The sequence below is a fragment of the Stenella coeruleoalba genome (genome assembly GCF_951394435.1).
Source record: "Stenella coeruleoalba genome assembly, chromosome: 7".
Taxonomy (NCBI): Eukaryota; Metazoa; Chordata; class Mammalia; order Artiodactyla; family Delphinidae; genus Stenella; species Stenella coeruleoalba.
The window spans coordinates 26,114,992-26,138,967 of NC_137153.1; the positions used below are offsets into that span (position 1 = coordinate 26,114,992).

The 23,976-nt window shown below is 39.4% G+C and overlaps 1 protein-coding gene across 2 annotated transcripts in view; it reads right to left on the reverse strand.

The window, feature by feature from the left end:
* Positions 1-12,025: 12,025 nt before the first annotated feature.
* LPL (lipoprotein lipase) overlaps positions 12,026-23,976 on the reverse strand; it is a gene marked incomplete at its 3' end in the record, with an annotated part of 29,239 nt that continues 17,288 nt past the window's right edge. The window contains exons 8-10 of one of the 2 annotated variants that reach the window (XM_079926933.1): positions 23,654-23,836; positions 15,733-15,837; positions 12,026-13,583 (exon numbers count right to left, since the gene is read on the reverse strand). In XM_079926933.1, the coding sequence (XP_079783059.1) occupies position 13,583; positions 15,733-15,837; positions 23,654-23,836 (289 nt within the window). Of the gene's footprint in view, positions 13,584-15,728; positions 15,838-23,653; positions 23,837-23,976 lie in introns of those variants that run through there. The other variant, XM_079926932.1, reaches the window with a different exon arrangement.

Below are 23,976 nucleotides of genomic sequence, written 5' to 3' on the forward strand. Positions count from 1 at the left end.
TTTGCATGCATTCAGCAGTCTAGGTCCTTTGGTTGGAGCATTTAATCCATTTACATTTAAGGTAGTTATTGATATGTATGTTCCTATTACCATTTTCTTAATTGTTTTGAGTTTGTTGTTGTAGGTCTTTTCCTTCTCTTGTGTTTCCTGCCTAGAGGAGTTCCTTTAGCATTTGTGGTAAAGCTGGTTTGGTGGTGCTGAATTCTCTTAGCTTTTGCTTGTCTGTAAAGCTTTTAATTTCTCCATCAAATCTGAATGAGATCCTTGCTGCGTAGAGTAATCTTGGTTGTAGAATTTTCCTGTTCATCACTTTAAATATATCATGCCACTCCCTTCTGGCTTGCAGAGTTTCTGCTGAAAGATCAGATGTTAACCTTATGGGTATTCCCTTGTATGTTATTTGTTGTTTTTCCCTTGCTGCTTTTGATATTTTTTCCTTGTATTTAATTTTTGATAGTTTGATTAGTTTGTGTCTTGGCATGTTTCTCCTTGCTTTTATCCTGTATGGGACTTTCTGTGCTTCCTGGACTTGATTGACTCTCTCCTTTCCCATATTAGGGAAGTTTTCAACTATAATCTCTTCAGATATTTTCTCAGTCCCTTTCTTTTTCTCTTCTTCTCTGGGACCCCTATAATTGAAGTGTTGGTGTGTTTAATGTTGTCCCAGAGGTCTCTGAGACTGTCCTCAATTCTTTTCATTCTTTTGTCTTTATTCTGCTCTGTGGAAGTTATTTCCACTACTTTATCTTCCAGCTCACTTATCCCTTCTGCTGCCTCTGTTATTCAGCTATTGATTCCTTCTAGAGAATTTTTAATTTCATTTATTCTGTTGTTCATTATTGTTTGTTTGCTCTTTAGTTCTTCTAGGTCCTTGTTAAAAGTTTCTTGTATTTTCTCCATCTATTTCCAAAATTTTGGATCATCCTATTATCATCATTGAATTCTTTTTCAGGGTGACTGCATATTTCCTCTTCATCTCTTTGTTCTGGTGGGTTTTTACCTTGCTCCTTCATTTGCTGTGTGTTTCTCTGTCTTTTCATTTTGCTTAACTTACTGTGTTTGGGGTCTCCTTTTCACAGGCTGCAGGTTTGTAGTTCCCATTGTTTTTGTTGTCTGCCCACAGTGGCTAAGGTTGGTTCAATGGGTTGTGTAGGCTTCCTGGTGGAGGGGACTAGTGCCTGTGTTCTGGTGGATGAGGCTGGATCTTGTCTTTCTGGTGGGCAGGACCATGTCTGGTGGTGTGTTTTGGGCTGTCTGTTACGTTATGATTTTAGGCACCCTCTCTGCTAATGGGTGGGGTTGTGTTCCTGTTTTGCTAGTTGTTTGGCATAGGGTTTCCAGCACTGTAGCTTGCTGGTCGTTGAGTGGAGCTGGGTCTTAGCGTTGACATGGAGATCTCTAGGAGAGCTTTTGCTGTTTGATATTACGTGGAACCTGGAGGACTCTGGTGTCCAATGTCCTGAACTCAGCTCCCCTACTTCAGAGGCGAAGGCCTGACACCCGGCTGCAGCACGAAGACACTGTCCACCACACGGCTCAGAAGAAAAGGGAGAAAGAAAGAAAGAAAGGGAGAAAGAAAGAGAGAAAGAAAGAAAGAAATGAAAGTTATTAAAATAAAAATTAAAAGAGTTATTAAAAAATAAAAAAGTAATTAAGAAAAACTAAAGAAGGAGAGAAGAAAGCAGCCAAACCAAAAACTAAATCCACCAATGATAACAAGCACTAAAAACTATACTTAAAAAAAAAAAACACAGGGCTTCCCTGGTGGCGCAGTGGTTGAGAGTCCTCCTGCCGATGCAGGGGACACGGGTTCATGCCCCAGTCTGGGAAGGTCCTACATGCCGCGAAGCGCTAGGCCCGTGATCCATGGCCATTGAGTCTGCGCTTCCGGAGCCTGTGCTCTGCAACGGGAGAGGCCACAACAGTAAGAGGCCCGTGCACCACAAAAAAAAAAAACAAACAAACAAAGAAAAAATGGACAGACATAACCCTAGGACAAATGGTAAAAGCAAAGATATACAGACAAAATCACACAAAGAAGCATACACATACAAACTCACAAAAAGAGAAAAACAAAAATATATATATCTATATATATAAAAAAAAGGAAGAGAGCCACCAAATCAATAAACAAATCCACCAATGATTATAAACTCTAAATCCTAAACTAAGATAAACATAAAACCAGAAACAAATTAGATGCAGAAAGCAAACCCCAAGTGTACAGTTGCTCCCCATCTGGGGATGATTCATTGTCTATTCATGTATTCCAGAGAGCCAGGGTACATCAAGTTGATTGTGGGGATTTAATCCGCTGCTTCTGAGGCTGCTGGAAGAAATTTCCCTTCTCTTCTTTGTTTGCACAGCTCCTGGGGTTCAGCTTTGGATTCAGCCCGCCTCTGGGCGTAGGTCGCCTGAGGGCGTCTTTTCTTCGTTCGGACAGGTTGGGGTTAAAGTAACAGCTATTTAGGGAGCTCTGGCTCACTCAGGCCAGGGGGAGGGAGGGGTACAGGATGCGGGACGATCCTGCAGCGGCAGAGGCCGGTGTGACGTTGCAACAGCCTGAGGCGTGAAGAGTGTTCTCCTGGGGAAGTTGTCCCTGGATCCCGGGACCCTGGCAGTGGCAGGCTGCACAGGCTCCTGGGAGGGGAGGTGTGGATAGTCAGCTGTGCTCGCACACAGGCTTCTTGGTGGCGGCAGCAGCAGCCTTAGCGTCTCATGCCTGTCTCTGGGGTCCGCGCTGATAGCCGCGGCTCATGGACGTCTCTGGAGCTTGCTTAGGTGGTGCTCTGAATCTCCTCTCCTCACGCACCCTGAAATAATGGTCTCTTGCCTCTTAGGCAGTTGCAGACTTTTTCCCGGACTCTCTCCTTGCCAGCTATGGCGTACTAGCCCCCTTCAGGCTGTGTTCACGTAGCCAACCCCAGTCCTTTCACTGGGATCTGACCTCCAAAGCCCGAGCCTCAGCGCCCAGCCCCCGCCCGCCCCGGCGGGTGAGCAGACAAGCCTCTCAGGCTGGTGAGAGCTGGTCGTCACCGATCCACTGTGCGAGAATCTCTCCGCTTTTCCCTCTGCACCCCTATTGCTGTGCTCTCCTCTGTGGCTCCGAAGCTCCCACCCCCCCGTCCCCACCAGTGAAGGGGCTTCCTAGTGTGTGGAAACTTTTCCTCCTTCACAGCTCCCTCCCAGAGGTTCAGGTCCTGTCCCTATTCTTTTGTCTCTGTGTTTTCTTTTTTCTTTTGCGCTACCCAGGTACATGGGGAGTTTCTTGCCTTTTAGGAAGTCTGAGGTCTTCTGCCAGCGTTCAGTAGGTGTTCTGTAGGAGTTGTTCCCCATGTAGATGTATTTCTGATGTATTTGTGGGGAGGAAGGTGATCTCCATGTCTTACTCCTCTGCCATCTTGAAGATCTCTAGAACCTCTTTTTATAACTGAGAATTTCTGCATGAAGTTATTTAATAGGCAATTAGATATATAAAAGTCTGGAATTTAGAAGAGAGGTTCAGACTGAAGATGTAAATTTTTGATTCAGGTAAATGGTGTTTAAAGCCATGGAACTAAATAGAATCATCTTGAAGACAGGGTCAAAGACTAAGCACTGGGGCAATTAAACTTTTACAGGTCAAGAAGATGAATAGGAACTAACAAAGGAAATTGAGAAGGGATAGCTAATCAGAGGGAAGGATAGCAAATGGTGGAGTTTTGGAGATCAATGGGAGTGTTATGAAGAAAGAGCAACCAGCTGGATCAAATTATGCCAGGAAGTCAAGTAAGAGGAGAAAGGAGAATTGACTATTGGGTTTAGCATCATGGTCGTTGCCAATAACCTTAACAAAAGTAAGTTTGGTAGAGTGAAAGTGACAGCTTCATTAGACTTTGAGATTGGAGAGGGAAAGTAGAAACAGTGAGTAGAGACACATCAGGCAATTTTGCTGTAAAGAACATATAACTGGAACGGTAGTTGGAAATGAATGTGGGATCAAGAGGCTTTTGCTTTGTTTTTAAGTAGAAACTATTACAGCATGCTTGCATGCTGATAGAGTGATTCATTAAGAAAGTGTTGGGGAGTGGGAAATTTCCCCCTCTACCTCTCCTGAATTCTTGTGGCAGGACTAATAATAAAATTGACACAGGAGAAAAAGAACCAAATGTTAATTCATGCAAATGGAAGTCTCATAGAAATAGGACCTAAGAAGTGGCCACAGCTTTTATACTTTTTAGACAAAGAAACAATAAACTGGTGAAAAACTGACAGGACAAAGAAACTTAGGTTTGGAGTACTCAGTTAGTGAAGAATCTAAACAGAATTTAGGCTTAGGGTAGTAAATTTAAGAAGTAAAAGGTTTATACTGGCTTCTTGGCCTGAATTTCCTATCTCTGGTGAGAAGGGTATCCTAATACCTCCAGATGCAGGGAGAGTGCCTGTTGCGTGAGTGACTTATTTCCTGCTTTTGAGGATACAGAAAAGAGTGTCAGAGTGTCACTCTTCCATTGGCCATTTCTTAAGTAACTTAATTCAAAATAATCAATATGCTACTGAGGCACATTTTAGGGTGGCCTACCCTGGGCTCCAACAGAAGTAAAAATTGAGAGGCAGGATTGAACAGGGACAACTTTAGAACAATGTCTGAGTAGGAAAGAAGGAATTTCTTCTCCTGTACAATCAATCTGTGCAGGAATTGGCCTTAGATAGGAACAGGGAAAACCTTTTTTTATCTGAAGGGAAAGCGTAGTATATGGAGCAGGGAAGTTGGTACCTTTAGGAGTGGAGCACATAGACATTCTCTTTATGATTGCCTCTACATTCTCAGTAAAATCAGAAGCTAAGCCATCCTCTGAGACAAAGGAGTGATAAGGAGTTATCGGAAGTTGGAGGTGAAATAATCATCTGGAAGAGTAAAAGCATGTTTATAAATGTAGGAGGATTGCTGGGCAGTTCTAAGGTACCATCTGAACGAGGTGCTGACAGATTTAAAGTGAGAGAGTCAGCAGGATGTGTGTGTGTGCACGTGTACACGTTGGTGTGTTTCCAGTCACATTCTGTTGTTCAGATGCAGTCATTGAGAAAGTGATGATTTGGATTTGTTCAAGGTTTGTGTTTTGCCCTGGAAAGTTCAATTCAGGGAGAGAGGAGCAAGGACCTTGAGAGTTTTGGCAGTGGAGTAATAATGACCTTGGGCTTTGAAATCTAAGCTGAGTAAGGATCAAAGTGAGGATATGTAAGGAAGCAAGAGACGGATAAATCAATGAATTGGAGGTTCTAGGCCATTTGAGGAATTGTTGGATTAAATTAATTAACCAGTAGTAGTGGCAGTAGTAGTGGTCAAAGAGGAGAGAAATTGAAACGGAGTTCATGAGTTATTAGTAATGACATAATGTAGTATATAATTCAGGAAGTCTATGTAAAAGTAGATTGAGAGACAAGATCATGGGAGGAGAGGACGTAAAGAAATTATGAGACCATAATATTGGAAACATCACCTGTATATGTCCCAGCTATCTATTTTTGTATAACACATCTCCTCAAAACTTAGATAAAACAATGTATTATTATTATTATTTTTTATTTTGGCTGTGTTGGGTCTTCATTGCTGAGCATGGGCTTTCTCTAGTTGCAGCGAGCGGGGGCTACTCTTTGCTGTGGTGTGCGGGCTTCTCATCTGTGGTGGCTTTTATTGTGGAGCAGGGGCTCTAGGCACACCAGCTTCAGTAGTTGTGGCACACGGGCTCAGTAGTTGTGGCGCACGGGCTTAGTTGCTCCACAGCATGTGGGATCTTCCTGGACCAGGGCTCGAACCTGTGGTGGATTCTTAACCACTGTGCCAGCAGGGAAGTCCCAACAATGTATTATCTCTCACAGTACTGTGGTTAGTTCCAGGTAATAGCTGGGATTACAGTCTTCTAAACACTCAACTGTGTTTAAATCCAAGATGGCTCATTCACATGGCTGACAGTTGGTGCTGGCTGCTTGCCAGGAGCTCAGCTAGGCTGTTGACCAGAGTGCCAACATATGGTCTCTCCATGTAACTTGGACTTCTTACATCACATGTGTTGTGTTCCAAAGGCAAGTGTCCCAAGAGTGAGTGTTCCAGGAGGCAGGAAGCAGAAACTACAAAGCCAGTGAAGGGTTACACCCAAACTGGCACAGTGTTATTTCTACCATATTGTGTTAGTAGAAGCAATCTCAGGGCCCACACAGATTCAAGGGGGTGTGGGGAATAGATTCTAACTCTTGAAAGTGGTGGCAAGGTAACATTGCAGAAGAACATGTCGAATGGAAGATATTGTTGTAGCCATCTTTGGAAAATAAAATTTGCCATAGCGTGGATACTGAAATCAATAATAATAATAATAGGACTAGTGTTGGAGGGAGAGAGAGTGAGCCAGGTGTTAAAATGCTGATTAGGAAGAACAAAGAGCTATTTTGTTGTCGATATCTGCAACAAAGAGAAATAGAAGATAATGAGTTTGTTGGTATGAGCTTTAGCAAACTTGGGGTTTGAGGAAAAAGGAAGGGATAATGGTATAAAAATGGCAAGGAGGAACAAGAAGGATATCTACCTCACTCTCAGGTCAAGTGATAAAAGAGGAAAGAACTATCTACCCTTAAAGAAGGCTACAGGAAAGAGGTATTCTCAAGGGACAGCCAATCTCAGAGAAAGAAGGTAAAGATTATGTTCAGACAAGAACATGTGTGTACAATGGATTTTGCTAGTGACGAATGAAGAATTCCAGAAGATGGGGAATTCCCTGGAGGCCCAGTGGTTAGGATTCCACACTTCCACTGCACGGGTTCAATCCTTGGTCAGGGAACTGGAAATTGTGGAAGGGTGTGTGGGGTTGGAGAAGGGTGGGAGACAGAGTTAGGTTAGGGAGTATACAGTCACGAGGGAATGAGAGTCAGGAGATGATAAATAGCCTAAGAATCTTGAGATTCATTGGTGAGCAAGGAAAACAAAATTACTGAGCATGATGGAATTAAGGCATCATGATCTCTCTAAGACAAGTTGTTACATTAAAGTTGCAAGAATTGGGGACAGTATCCTTGGAGCAAAGAGAGCATTGTAAGACTTCTTCAGTTAAAGACCACTTTGGCCCCAGGAGTATGGGGATCTCTATAAGAAAAAAAAGACTTTTAATATGTCCATGGGTAAATATTATATAGCTTCTTTTCTTTTTTGTTTTTGACAAGAGTATTGAAGTATAAATGACGTTAATAAACTACAGTTCTAAAGTGTACAATTTAATAAGGGTTGTGATAGTGTGACCATCACCAAAGTCAAGATAATGAACATATCCACAACCCCAGATATTTACTCAGGTCCCTTTATAATCTCTCTCTCTAGTCCTCCCTCCCTTCATTCTTCAAGCAATCACTAATCTGCTTTCTGTCATTCCAGATTAATTTTAAATTACAAGAATTTTATGTAAATGAAGTAATACACTATGCACTCTTATTTTGTGTGTCCTTTCACACAGCATCATTATTTTGAGATTCATCCATGTTTTTAGGTGTATCAGTAGTCCACACTACGTTTATATATTCACACGTTGATAGTTATGTGGGTGGTTTCCAGATTATAGTGATTACAAATATATCTGTTATGAACATTCATGTACAAGTCTGTATGGACATATGCTCTCATTTATTTTTGGTCAATACCCAGGAATGTATAGGCTGAATCATATGGTAGATGTTTGTTTAACATTTTAAGAATCTGCCAAACTGTTTTCCAAAGTGAGTATACTATTTACATTCCCACTAGTAAAGTATGAGTGTTCTAGATTCTCAGTATTGTTATTATTCTCTCTGATGATGTCTGCTTTTTATTGGGGGGTGTGATTATGACATTTACAGTTAATGTTTTTATTGACGTAGTTAAAATGTATTCTCTTGCTAATTGTTTTCTCTTTGTCCCATATGTTATTTGTATCCCTTTTCTTCTTTTTCTCTCTCCTTTTGGATTAAGTTTATTACAACATTTTATCTCCCTTTTCTGGTTTATTAGCTGTTTTGTAACTTTATTCCTTGCTTTACTATTCATGGTGTAAACCTTTAACTTATGACAGTTTTTGTTCTAATGATGTTATATGATACAACTTTACTTATAGCATTATAGCCTTACAATTGAATATTTTCATTTCTCCCCTCCCAGCCTCTGGACTATTGTCAACTATTTATTTCTACATATGTGATAAACCCACAATTCTTTATTGTTACTTTTGATTTAACCAGATGATTGTTTAAATACATTTAAATAACAGGAAAAAAAATCTTATTTATTTACCCAAACAGTTACAATTTCTAGTGGTCTTCATTATGTTGTGTAGATCCTTATTTCCATTTGGTACTATTTTCTTTCCACCTGAGGAATATTTAACATTTCTTTAACATTTCTTGTAGTGTGCACCTGCTGTTAATGAATTATTTTAACTTTTGTATGTCTGAAAAACTCTTTTTTCTCCACTTTTGTTTTTGAAAGACATTTTTACTGGGTATAGAATTCTAAGCAACAGGTTTTTTTCTTTGAGTACTTAAAGACGTGTTCACTTGTATTCTCATGCATTTTTTCCAACAAGAAATATTCTTCCATCTTTATATTTCTCCCTCTGTGCATATATAATCTTTTTTCTCTAGCTGCTTTTACATTTTTCTGGGTTCTGGGTTCCATTAAATTTCTTGGATCTATGGATCTATAGTTTTCATCAGATTTGAAAATGTTCTACCATTTTTTCATTTTATATTTTTTTCTGTTCCTTAAGAACCCCTGCTTTCATTCAAAGTCACCACTTACACATATAATAGGACACTTCTGCTTTAATTTTTGGTACTTTTTACTCTCTTTTTCATTTTGTACAGTATGTCTTCCCATCCCTTAATCTTTTCTTCTGCAATGCTTAGGCTGTCATTAATTCCATCCAGTTTATTTTTCATCTCAAACATTATAGTTTTCATCCCTAGACGTTTGATTATTTAAAAGAAGCTTCCATGTTTCTATACTTAACATACTCAATCTTACCTGTAGCTCTTTGAACACATAAAATGTAGTCATTATAACTGTTTTTTTTTTTTGTTTTGTTGTTTTTTATTTTTTTGCGGTATGCGTGCCTCTCACTGTTGTGGCCTCTCCCATTGCGGAGCACAGGCTCTGGACGTGCAGGCTCAGCGGCCATGGCTCACGGACCCAGCTGCTCCACGGCACGTGGGATCTTCCTAGACCGGGGCACGAACCCGTGTCCCCTGCATCGGCAGGTGGACTCTCAACCACTGTGCCACCAGGGAAGCCCTATAACTGTTTTAATGTCCTAAACTACAGATTCTATCATCTGGGCTGGTTTTGATTAGTTAATTTTTTTTTTCTTTTTAGTTACGGGTCATGTTTTTCTGCCTTTTGCATTCTTGATAATTTTGATCAGGTACATTTGTGAATTTTGCCTTGGTGGATGCTTAAAATTCTTATAAATATTCTTTAGCCTTGTTCTGGGATGCACGTTCTTAGAAACAATTTTAGCCTTTGGGTCTTGCTTTTAAGCTGTGTTGACAGGACCAGTGAAGTGTTTATTTTAGAGCTATTTTTGTTGAACTACCAAGGCAAAGTCCTTTTGTGTATTCTACTTGATAACTCACTAATTATGAGGTTTTTCTAGTCTATAAATTGGAGACAGGCACTATTTTATTTCTGTGTGAACTATATAGGTACTATTTTCTCTACTCCTTTTGGATGGTTCTTTCCTGAACATTTGGTAGTTCATTATCTCCACTCCCACACACACATATATACACAATGACCAGTACTCAGCCAAAGACTCAAGGGGAACCCTCAGCTGAACTCCAGAGTTCATTATGAAATGATAACTATGGTAAGTCTAGTAATCATCTGTTCTCATACAAAGTTACTACAATATTATTGATTGTATTCCTTAATCATTTGACACTTAAAGAGTGGAAATGAGAACAATCAGGTACAGATACTGCATTTCTGAAGTTAATTGGCACAGTTTGAATGCTAATAAGGTAGGTTAGAAGCTTGGGTTATCCCAGAAGTAGCTGATAAGCATACCTTATTGGATGGTGTCATTCAGATATAATAATTCTGTGTTCCAAAAGACTTTCCCTAATGAACAAAACAGAGGCTGTGTCTAGAACATTAGTAACTAACTGTCTAAATTTCTTAAGAGGTCATTACAGATTTTATAAAACCATACTTATTTTAGTTTAAGTTAACTAGAAAAACAAAATGTATAATCCATAACACTTTTTTTTTTTTTTTTGCAGTACGCGAGCCTCTCACTGTTGTGGCCTTTCCCATTGCAGAGCACAGGCTCTGGACGCACAGGCTCAACGGCCATGGCTCACGGGCCCAGCCGCTCCGCGGCATGTGGGATCCTCCCAGACCGGGGCACGAACCTGTGTCCCCTGCATCGGCAGGTGGACTCTCAACCACTGCGCCACCAGGGAACCCAATCCATAACTCTTTAAATGAAGAACGTGTGGGCCAAGAAGTCAAACTAATTGCAAGCCATTCTGAGTCCCAGAAGGGCAATCCCTGCTCTAGAAATTGATGCAGGAGTACTAAGAAGTACTGATTGTTCTAAGAACCAATCCTTACTTAGTTACATGGATGGGCTATATGTTGTTCTTTTTCTTTTTAATTAATTAATTAATTTATTTATTTTTGGCTGTGTTGGGTCTTCATTGCCTGCCGCACACGGGCTTTCTCTAGTTGCAGCGAGCGGGGGCTACTCTTTTTTGCAGTGTGCGTGCTTCGTACTGCGGTGGCTTCTCTTGTTGAGGAGCAAGGGCTCTAGGTACATGGGCTCAGTAGTTGTGGCTCGTGGGCTCTACAGCGCAGGCTCAGTAGTTGTGGTGCATGGGCTTAGTTGCTCCACGGCATGTGGGATTTTCCCAGACCAGGGTTCGAACCAATGTCCCCTGCATTGGCAGGCAGATTCTTAAGCACTGAGCCACCAGGGGAGTCTCCTTCTTTTTTAAGTCTTTACTGAATTTTGTTACAATATTGCTTCTGTTTTATGTTTTGGTTTTTTGGCTGTGAGGCATGTGGGATCTTAGCTCCCTGACCAGGGATCAAACCCACATTCCCTGCATTGGAAGGTGAAGTCTTAACCACTGGACTACCAGGGAAGACCCTGTATGTTGTTCTTTCTCATTATCAAGACAATTCAAAGAAAAGGTCTAAAAATGCACCCTCTCATCCCAAATAATTCATTTTATTGCACAAATGCCACTGACTTTGTAGCTAATGGTCAGACCTCAGAAATAGAAACACTATTCCAGAAAATGGTGAAAGATATTTTTATATTAATCTAACATTTTACTTGTGAAAAAGTATCTGGCAGGCAAGGAAAGTCCTGTGTATTTTTTTAGGAAAAATTCTGTATCATTTTTCCCTATAATTTAAAGGATCTCTAAGACTTTGTACACATGTAAATATAAAAAAATAAAATATAATATGCACTGTAATTTTTAGAAGCTATATTTTTTACTAAACATAGGATTACTCAGTAAAAATTTGCTTAATGAATCTGCCCTAAGAATAAATTTCTTTTTGGAGGGGTTTAAATGATACAAAGTAATGACTTAGTATTGTAATAAAATTTCATAAATTTTATTAAAAGCAGATTCCATTTCTTCACATAGTTAAGTAAGTTTTGTGTTTTTTTAAGCCCATTTTATTGTATTACTTCATAAGAGTAAGTTTGCTCAGTGAGACTGTCACTGATAAAGACATGTACAAAGTTAGCACCAAACAGCTATAAATGCAGATAGCCACAACGACCTTTCCAATATGTACAAACTCCCTTTACACATACACACATATATTTACAGCTAATAAATAACATTTAAAGCGAAAGCATTGCTGATATATATAGTGAAGTCTGTAGAAGCCAGAGTTCCCAGGGGCATACACTGATTTGATTCATATTTTCTAAAGTTGATGCACCCTTGCTCAAAACCCAAATCCAGAGAATTAATGAATTAACAATAAAGGGTGATGCCAACAACATGTCGCACAACATTTTATTTTTAGAGAGAATTCATTCCAAGCTGGCTGATGTCAATCACAACATTCATCCTATTTTGTACAGGCAAAACCATATTTCTCAGATGAAGGGCTTAAGTTCTGGCACCACTGGAACAATTTCTACTCCAATATGTTCCAATACATCTCTTGATCATTTACCTTCCAAGCCACGCTGAGGAATAATCATACATGTGGGGCTTCATATGTGAATATGTGTTCAGACACCCACACACATTCACAGTTTGGATTCCCAGCAATAGCCTCTGAGATATTTGACTTCTTTATCATTTTATAATAATATATAGAAAAGCATTCTGAAAATATGAGATCTAGTTTATAAATAATTGTTCACTCACTCTTGACTAGTTGTTAAAAACAACAACTCTCATGATATTCCATGTGATTATAACAATGGAGGATCCTTTTAACTGCCCACGATGGTTTTAAGCACTGCCTATGAATATATCCTGTAACTCTTCTATTTCTTTACTTAGTAAAAACAATCCTTGTCTAAAATTTGTAAAAGTTTGCATGATGCAAAATTTGACCTTGAACACATATTTTCTTATCAAAATTAGGGAAGAAAGAGACATGCTCAAAGTCTGACTGAAGCATGGCTGAAATAAGCCTAAAATTAAATAGTAACCATCATATATTACAGGACTTCAAATCAATGAATATAATTTTAAAAATCTGATAATAAAATTATTGTTTCATTTTCTTTCTCTGTAGTTAAAATTATGTGTAAGCTGATGATAACAGGCTCATTTTAAATGCCTATCCAGGGAAATTTGTTAAAATATAATCTTGAGACAAAGCAAGAAAAGGAAGGGGAAAGACTAAGCCATAAACAGTAAAGCCTATTAAGATTTAATTGATCTCAATATTATATGTCCTTTAATTTGTAACTTTTTTATGACGCGACCAACCGCAGGGAGTATTTAAAGCTTTAGTGCTTTATCAACTCTATTCTCCTTTCCTCTCTCCAAGTCACTAGTTCCTGGTTAACTCCTGGGCTACACCCCAATGGCAAGAGAATCATTCCAAGAAAGGAGGTATTTTGACTGATAAGTAAATGGGTCCGACTCATGCCACAAAAAATCACTTTCTATATTTAGACTTGGAGAAAACTTTGAAAAGGTTATCAGTCTAGAAAATGCAGAATTCCAATTAAAATGCGAGGTTCTAATCAATTTTAGGCTATGGCTAAACTTACTATATGAAGAGGTCTGATTATTTTACCATGAGCCCAAACAATTCTTATTTCTTTCTCAAAGGACAGAAGGCAGTGCTTTTCATATCTGCTATTTTTTAATGTTGAAAGATGTGCTATTTGGCCACTCCACTCCTCAAATTGAATTAGCCACTTTTCAGTATTTGAGACTGTCTCCTAAAATAACTAACAAGGCTATAGAGCTGGGATTAATACTTAGGAAAGTCCACCTTTAACCACCCAAAGCAGTGGGCGTCTTTTGTAAAAGTTACTTCATTCTTCATAGAATTCATAGGCTGTTCTTTCTTCTGTAGATTTTCCCAGTTTCTGAGAGAAAACAGAGGAAGAACGGCAATTTATTACCTGCTTAGTGTTTTATAACCCTTCCCCCCTCCCCCCACTACCTTCATGGTGAAAAAGTAGTCACCTGGAAGTTCAGAACAAAGGTTGTGAGAATAAACTGAATCAGAGGAAGTGGCAGGCTCATAGCAATAAAAGACACTCTAATATATACTTAGCCATGTCCTGATAAGCAGTATCATTTTCAGAAGACTGAACCAAATGATTTCAAAATTTAGGAAGATTGCTTCCTTCTAAAACTTGTTAAATAAAATACCTATTTTTTCTTTCCTTGGGCATTCTAACGAGTTATATCAGAAAGTGAGAGAAAGAGAAGCTTTTATTTGATTGATTAATTTAGTCACAGAGGCGACAAACTGCAGGGGGTTATTAGTCTGATTCATAATTACCTCCTAGATAAAGATCAGATGTAAAACAAAAAAAAGCTCTCTAAATATATGTTGTTCCAGTAGTCTTATAATCAGATGAGGAATGTATCATAACTATCTCAGATAAAGTCTTATAACTTATATAAATAATATGACCAATATGACCAGAAATACTTTATAAACAGCTGGAGTTATTTCCTAATTTTTCGAGTTTTGTTTTTAAATTCACGTTATATGATTAGAGTTGTGGATGATTTGGAGAGAATGTATGCAGAGGTGTGTTTGTGTATGTTTATAGGTAACGTAAAAGCAATGTATAAAACTTCATATAGGAGCTCCTTTCAAAGAGTTAAAGCAAGTGTGAAATTGCCTCAGATTTGTGATGAGGAAAAACAAAGCAATGAAGCTCTTAGTAGAAGTCTCCACTTCGATAAATATTCAGTTATTCTCCCTGGCTCAATACCAGTAGCTACTCTCTATTTCAAGTTTATCTTGAGTGCTCTTACATTAATGTTTTCAATCCAGATGGCTTCATCTTGTCACTCAAAGTACATATGTCATAATGCCATTATGTAAAAAAATATAAATATTACATGTGCATAGAGAAAGTCTGAAAGGATATAAATTAAAATGCTAGTTGGGGGTTGTCCCTGAGTGATAGTTACAATGATTTTATTATCTTTTTGCCTATTTTCTCTAATCTATTCAAAATCCATAATTATCCATGGATAAACTATCTTATAAAATGGAAATTAAAAATAATAGAGATATTCCACATTAGGGTCTTTAATATACTTTTTTTGATTAGAAAATTCTTATTCTGTACTTTCGTCTATAAATGTAACTGGGAGAAGACAAACCAAAAGCAATTGGCTTTTCTATTTCCAGATGATGTTGTGACCAACTTTTCCCATTGTTTCTTATATCACTGGCTTCTATGATATAATATGATATGATCTAAGCTTTCCCCCTTTATACCTATAAGCCATCAGCACTTGGCTTCTGGCAGTGGAATGAGTGGAGGAATGAAAGTGGCACACTTTGGGAATTCAGGAGGGGATGGGGAAGGTCACATGTTCAGTCTCTACTTAGTACTGACACTCTGGAATGATTCAGCTGACAGCTGCCATGTGGATTAGCCTTAAAGGTCAGGTAGAAAAGAGCCAGGCAGTTGTTTTGAGATGGAAAAAAGAACCATCTCCTAAACTCTAAGTCCACTAGCTTTCCGTCTTTGGGGGTTTTGAGATGGAGGCTTGGTGGCTGCCCCTTTGGCTCTCTGTCCTGGAATCTGCTGGCACTTGGAGAATCAAGGAGGACTCGGGCTGCAGCTAATGTTCTGCTCCCCCGGGTACATCCTGGGAGGAGCTGCACTCACAGCCGCAATCACGGCTACTAACTTGTGTTGTATCCACTGCACATGGGGTCTGTAAATGGGGCAGTACAGGAAAAAGCAGAAGTGAAGATTTTGTGGTAGTTCAAGATGTAAAATAAAATCTAAAAAGTGCACCTGGGGTGAAGGGCAGAGCTGGCAGAAAGAACAGAAAGAAAAAGAAAATAGAGGAAGTACTGCCAAAAGCAAATGCACGGGTCTAATGTGTATGCAGGAGGCCTGAGAAAGGCCACCCGAAGGCTCTGATCACAAGACTCAGTCCAAGCCTTTAGTGCAGGGCTGAAGGGTAATGCATGAAGCAGCATCCCTCAGAGAGCAAGTTCAAGATACCCAGACAGGCTTAGCCCATGATGCTCACCAGCCAGACTTTCTATTCAGAGACTTGTCATGGCATTTCACAAATATCACAGGTGACTTTCCTTTCTGCAGATGAGACATCTTCTCCCTGGAACAGAAGATCACCCTGTGGAAGAAAATGGACGTGAGCACACCATATTGGAACAATAAAAATGTTCAAAAATAAATGGTTCAGTCAGGGCTGTTTGAATCCTACATAATCGTTCTGACTGTTTTGATATTTCCAATAATTACCTGTTTATACTCAGGCCATTCAGGTCAGCAACACATCCGAATCAGAGGGTTATCTGAGGGCTTAACCCACTGTCCAGCAGTAAAGCTAGTTCATCAGTACAGACAGGCACACAGACAGCACAGACAGCCTGGAACAGGCTTAAAATCACAATATTTTCACCAAAAAATGATACAAGATCAATTTTACCACTTCTTAGTGTCTGCATTAGGGAATTCACAAACTAGCCTTCACCTGGCCCTGCTGGAAAAACAAACACTCTGTATAGCCTCTCCATTCAGAACCTCTTTTCCCCCCTTTTGGTTATAAAAGAAAATGACAAAAGAGAAATACATTATCAACACTTATTTATTTATTCATTGATCATGCCTCGTGGCTTAGGGGATCTTAGTTCCCTAGCCAGGGATTGAACCCAGGCCCTCCACAGTGAAAGCACTGAGTCCTAACCACTGGACCACCAGAGAATTCCTTATCAATCCTAATTTAAAGAGTCATTTTATTTACAATAATAGTATACTACAGTTTGCAAAATCCCTGTACATTTAGTATAAAATTTTAAATCTTATGGGGCTCTCTATGCAATTCATTTTATCTATGTGGAGTGGGGTTGGGAAGAGAGGATGAGATTATCTTGGAATCTTGTCCTTCTTGAAGAGGTTAGTTTTAATCTTTGAATGTCCAAGTGGCATCTCTGAGGTTCTCTGCATAACTGTTTTGTGCTTGCAAGAATCAGTGCTAAATGAGAAGCTGAGATTCTTGACTTCTAATCTCAACTCTCACTCAATGACTGTGGCAATTCAGAGTTTAGGTTTTCTTTCCATAAAATGCAGAGATACCATTACTTCCCTAGTATGACAATAAAATAACACACCTAAAAAATGATAGGTGTAATTATCTAGGTAATGTAGTTTTAAAGACAAAGCTTACTAAAGTTTCACCTGAACATTGGAGGCTCCATAAATACTATTTCTAGGTAATAACATTAGAGTGAATGAAAATGAATGGAGAGGGGCGGAGTCGAGAGGGGCGGAGTCAAGATGGCGTACTAGGAGGACATGGAATTCGCGTCTCCTCACAACTAGGGCACCTACCAGGCACCGGTGGGGGACCACGGACACGTAAGGGGACTGGAGGAGCCCCCAGCGACCAGGTAGAAGCACGGAGAATGGGGGGAGTGAAGGGGGATGAGAAGTGGAGGCGGGATGGGACTGGTGCCCCTGAAGGGCGGCTGGGGGAGGGGAAGGGATCCCATGCTGGAAGGGGTAAATTGGGGAACCACTGGGGGGCAGAGGATCAAAAGGAAGCGTGGCCAGGTTTCCTCTGCCCACTTGGACCCCGAGGAACCTGCTGAGATCCTGGGCCTGATCCTTTACCCACCGAGGCCCCCTCCAGCCATGCTGGCCCTGAGCGAGTGGGAGGGTGAGAAGGGGGAGCAAAAACAAAGGCCGGACCTCCGGCACCCCTGAGGGGCGGCTGGCGGAGGGGAGAAGTTCCTACACCATAGGACCCACCCACGGTTAGAGGGTCCAGTGGGGTGGGGGAGACCCTGTGGGAGACGGTGGTCGTGGGACATGAAGGAATGGAAGGGAACGCAGCCAGTGCTTTCCCTGTCCACTTAGAAAATGGGAAGCCTGTTGGGCTTGCGGGCCTAATCCTCTGCCCTTGGAGCCTCCCTCCTGCCGTGCAGAACCTGAGCCCCACCCCTAAACCCCCAACCAGGGCCCCACCTCTACACTATGAGGGCCCCTCCAATGTGCTCAGCCTAAACCCCACCCACACACGCTCACTCAGGGCCTTACCTCCAAACTCCAGAACCCCACACTCCAGAGGCCCTCCTTCAAACGTGCTGCCTCTCCCCTTCTGTGCGCTTCCTAGGCAGAGGCCCCGCCCCAGGCTTGAACATCACCCCGCCTAGGTCCCGCCCCACGCTCAAGCGTCAGTCCCCCACCAGCCTAAGTACCGCCCTACCCAAAACCCCGCCCCTGCCTAACTTCCACCCCCTGCCTAAATTCCACCCCCATAGCCAAGGCTTTTTTTTTTCTGTGTGGTTTTATTTTACCTTGTTGCAGTTGTTTCAATTATAGTTTTATTTTTCCTAATATATTTTTTATCTTTCTAATTTTATTTTTTTTTATCCTTTGATATGGTACTGCTCCTTCCTTTCTTTCTGATTTCTTTTTTTGTTTTTAACCATGCCACAAAGCTTGTGAGATCTTGGTTCCCAGGCTGGAGGTCAGGCCTGAGCTCCTATGGTGGGAGCTCCGAGTCCAAACCGCTGGACTAACAGAGAACCCCAGACCCCAGGAAATATTGATTGGACTGAGGCCTCCTGGATGTCCTCATCTCAGCAACAAGACCTGGCTCTATCCAACTGCCTGCAAACTCAAGTGCTGGACGTCTCAGGCCAAACAACCAGTAAGACAGGAATACAGCACCACCCATCAAAAAGAGAGAAAAAAAAAAAAAAGAAATGACAAAAAAATATGTTACAGACAAAGGAGCAAGGTAAAAACCTATAAGACCAAATAAATGAAGATGAAATAGGCAATCTACCTGAAAAAGAATTCAGAGTAATGATAGTAAAGATGATCCAAAATCTTGGAAACAGAATGGAAAAAATACAAGAAACATTTAACAAGGATCTAGAAGAACTAAAGAGCAAAGAGTGATGAACCACACAATTACTGAAACTAAAAATACTCTAGAAGGAATCAATAGCAGAATAACTGAGGCAGAAGAACGGATAAGTGAGCTGGAAGATAAAATGGTGGAAATAACTGCCACAGAGCAGAATAAAGAAAAAACAATGAAAAGAATTGAGGACAGTCTCAGAGACCTCTGGGGCAACATTAAATGCACCAACATTTGAATTATAGAGGTCCCAGAAGAAGAAGAGAAAAAGAAAGGGGCTGAGAAAATATTTGAAGAGATTATACTTGAAAACTTCCTTAACATGGGAAAGGAAATAGTCAATCAAGTCCAGGAAGCACAGAGAGTACCATACAGAATAAACCCAAAGAGAAACACACTGAGACACATATTAATGAAACCATCAAAAATTAAATACAAAGAAAAAATATTAAAAGCAGCAAGGGTTTGTGTTAACATACAAGGCAATCCATATAAGGTTAACAACTGATTTTTCAGCAGAAACTCTGTAAGCCAGAAGGGAGTGGTAGGACATATTTAAAGTGATGAAAGGGAAAAACCTACAACCAAGATTACTCTATCCAGCAAAGATATCATTCAGATTTGACGGAGAAATTAAAACTTTTACAGACAAGCACAAGTTAAGAGAATTCAGCACCACCAAACCAGCTATATGACAAATGCTAAAGGAACTTCTCTAGGCAGGAAACACAAGAGAAGGAAAAGACCTACAAAAACAAACCCAAAACAATTAAGAAAATGGTAATAGGAACATACATATCGATAATTACCTTACACGTAAATGGATTAAATGTTACAACTAAAAGGCAAAGATTGGCTGACTGGATACAAAAACAAAACCCATATACATGCTGCTTACAAGACACCCACTTCAGACCTAGGGACACATACAGACTGAAAGTGAAAGGATGGAAAAAGATATTCCATGCAAATGGAGATCAAAAGAAAGCTGGAGTAGCAATTCTCATATCAGACAAAATAGACTTTATAACAAACACTATTACAAGAGACAAAGAAGTACACTACATAATGATCAAGGGATTAATCCAAGAAGAAGATATAACAATTATAAACATTTATGCACCCAACATAGGAGCACCTTAATACATAAGGCAAATGCTAAAAACCATGAAAGGAGAAATCGACAGTAACACGATAATAGTAGGAGACTTTTAACATCCCACTTTCACCAATGGGCAGATCATCCAAAATGAAAATAAATAAGGAAACACAAGATTTAAATGACACATTAAGCAAGATATTCTTAATTGATATATATAGGACATTCCATCCAAAAACAACAGAATACACTTTCTTCTCAAGTGCTCATGGAACATTCTGCAAGATAGACCACATTTTGGGTCAAAAATCAAGCCTTGGTAAATTTAAGAAAATTGAAACCATATCAGGTATCTTTTCTGACCACAACGCTATGAGACTAGATATCAATTACAGGAAAAAAACTAAAAATTACAAACACGTGGAGGCTAAACAATATGCTACTAAATAACCAAGAGATCACTGAAGAAATCAAAGAGGAAATTAAAAAATACCTAGAAACAAATGACAATGAAAACAAGATGACCCAAAACCAATGGGATGCAGCAAAAGCAGTTCAAAGAGGGAAGTTTATAGCAATACAATCCTACCTCAAGAGACAAGAAACATCTCAAATAAGCAACCTAACCTTACACCTAAAGCAATTAGAGAAAGAAAAACAAACAAACAAAAAAAACCCCAACGTTAGCAGAAGGAAAGAAATCATAAAGATCAGATCAGAAATACATGAAAAAGAAATGAAGGAAACACTAGCAAAGATCAATAAAACTAAAAGCCAGTTCTTTGAGAAGATAAACAAAATTATTAAACCATTAGCCAGACCTATGAAGAAAAAAAGGGAGAAGACTCAAACCAACAGAATTAGAAATGAAAAGGGAGAAGTAACAACTGACACTGCAGAAATACAAAGGATCATGAGAGATTACTACAAGCAATGATATGCCTATAAAATGGACAACCAGAAAGAAATTGAAAATTTCTTAGAAAAGCACAACCTACCGAGGCTGAACCAGGAAGAAATAGAAAATATAAACAGACCAATCACAAGCACTGAAATTTAAACTGTGATTAAAAATCTACTAACAATCAAAACCCCAGGACCAGATGGCTTCACAGGTGAATTCTATCAAACATTTAGAGAAGACCTAACACCTATCCTTCTCAAATTCTTCCAAAATATAGCTGAGGGAGGAAGACTCCCAAACTCATCCTATGAGGCCACCATCGCCCTGATACCAAAACCACACAAAGATGTCACAAAAAAAGAAAACTACAGGCCTATATCTCTGATCAACATAGATGCAAAAATCCTCAACAAAATACTAACAAACAAAATCCAATAGCACATTAAAAGGATCAAACACCATGACCAGCTGGGATTTTTCCCAGGAATGCAAGAGTTCTTCAATACATGCATATCAATCAATGTGATACACCATATTAACAAACTGAAGAATAAAAACCATATGATCAACTCAATAGATGCAGAAAAAGCTTTTGACAAAATTCAACACTCATTTATGATAAAAACCCTCCAGAAAGTAGGCTTAGAGGGAACTTACCTCAACGTAATAAAGGCCATATATGACAAACCACAGCCAACATCGTTCTCAATGGTGAAAAAATGAATCCATCTCCTCTAAGATCAGGAACAAGACAAGGTTGCCCACTCTCACCACTATTATTCAACATAGTTTTGGAAGTTTTAGCCACAGCAATCAGAGAAGAAAAAGAAATAAAAGGAATCTAAATCAGAAAAGAAGACGTGAAACTGTCACTGTTTGCAGATGACATGATACTATACATAGAGGATTCTAAAGATGCTACCAGAGTACTACTAGAGCTAATCAATGAATTTGGTAGAGTAGCAGGATACAAAATTAATGCACAGAAATCTCTTGCATTCCTATACACTAATGATGAAAAATCTGAAAGAGAAATTAAGGAAACAGTCCCATTTACCATTGCAAGAAAAAGAATAAAATACCTAGGAATAAACCTGCCTAAGGAGACAAAAGACCTGTCTGCAGAAAACTATAAGACACTGATGAAAGAAATTAAAGATGATACAAACAGATGGAGAGATATACCATGTTCTTGGATTGGAAGAATCAACATTATGAAAATGACTATACTACCCAAAGCAATCTACAGATTCAATACAATGCCTATCAAATTGCCAATGGCATTTTTCACAGAACTAGAACAAGAAATTTTACAATTTGTATGGAAGCACAAAAGACCCTGAATAGCCAGAGCTATCTTGAGAAAGAAAAATGGAGCTGGAGGAATCAGGCTCCCTGACTTCAGACTATGCTACGAAGCTACAGTAATCAAGAGAGTATGGTACTGGCACAAAAACAGAAATATAGATCAATGGAACAGGATAGAAAGCCCAGAGATAAACCCGTGCACAAATGGTCACCTTATCTTTGATAAAGGAGGCAAGAGTATACAATGGAGGAAAGGCTACCTCTTCAATAAGTGGTGCTGGGAAAACTGGACAGCTACATGGAAAAGAATGAAATTAGAACACTCCCTAACACCATACACAAAAATAAACTCAAAATGGATTAGAGACCTACATGTAAGGCCACACACTATAGAACTCTTAGAGGAAAACATAGGCAGAACACTCCATGACATAAATCACAGAAAGATCCTTTTTGACCCACCTCCTAGAGAAATGGAAATAAAAATAAACAATTGGGACCTAATGAAACTTAAAAGCTTTTGCACAACAAAGGAAACCATAAACAAGACCAAAAGACAACCCTCAGAATGGGAGATATTTGCAAACGAAACAACTGACAAAGGATTAATCTCCAAAATGTATAAGGAGCTCATGCAGCTCAATATCAAAAAAACACACAACCCAAGCCAAAAGTGGGCATTTCTCCAAAGAAGTTATACAGATTGCCAACAAACACATGAAAAGATGCTCAACATCACTAATCATTAGAGAAATGCAAATCAAAACTACAGTGAGGTTCACCTCACACCAGTCAGAATGGCCATCATCAAAAAGTCTATAAACAGTAAATGCTGGAGAGGGTGTGGAGAAAAGGGAACCCTCTTGCACAGTTGGTGAGAATGTAAGTTGATACAGCCATTATGGAGAGCAGTACGGAGTTTCCTTAAAAAACTAAAACGAGAAGTATTATATGACCCAGCAGTCCCACTACTGGGCATATACCCTGAGAAAACCATAATTCAAAAAGGGTCATGTACCACAATGTTCATTGCTGCACTATTTACAATAGCCAGGGCATGAAAGCATTCTAAGTGTCCATTGACTGATGAATGGATAAAGAAGATGTGGTACATATGTACAATGGAATATTACTCAGCCATAAATGGAAACGAAATTGAGTTATTTGTAGTGAAGTGAATGGACCTAGAGTCTGTCATACAGAGTGAAGTATGTCAGAAAGAGAAAAACAAATACCATATGCTAGCACATATATATGGAATCTAAAAAAAAAGAAAAAAAAATGGTTCTGAAGAACCTAGGGGCAGGACAGGAATAAATACACAGACGTAGAGAATGGACTTGAGGACATGCGCAGGGGGAACGGTAAGTTGGGAGAAAGTGAGAGAATAACATTAACATATATATACTACCAAATGTAAAATAGCTAGTGGGAAGCAGCCGCATAGCACAGGGAGATCAGCATAGCACAGGGAGATCAGCTTGGTGCTTTGCGACCACCTAGAGGGGTAGGATAAGGAGGGTGAGAGGGAGACACAAGAGGGAGGGGATATGGGGATATAGTATGCATATAGCTGATTCCCTTAGTTATACAGAAGAAACTAACACAACAGTGTAAAGCAATTATACTCCAATAAAGATGTTAAAGGAAAAAAGAAGAAAAAAACATGTGAGCTACCTTTGTAGGCTAGAGATTAAGGCAAAATAACCATTTAAAAAAAATGAATGGAGAAAAATAAATTTAATTACTTTTTTTGAGTCTCTCCTGCCTTTACTCTGATCTTCTCAATAGCAAAGCCGGGGCTGCTCCACCAGTTGGACCAGCTGAAGTATGAATCGCTGATCCATTTGAGTTTCAACATTAGCAATTCTCCAATATCCACCTCAGTGTAAATTAGAAAGGAGTATGTTTTATTTGTGGAAACTTCAGGCCTGAATAAAAAATCAACATATTTGGTTAGTTCTGGAAAGCACGGTTTTTTTTTTTTTTCCTTTTTCTTCCTCCTAAGATATAAATAGCTTTACTGTTTGGGGAATATTTTTCAAATGCAAAAAATGTCCAACAAAATATG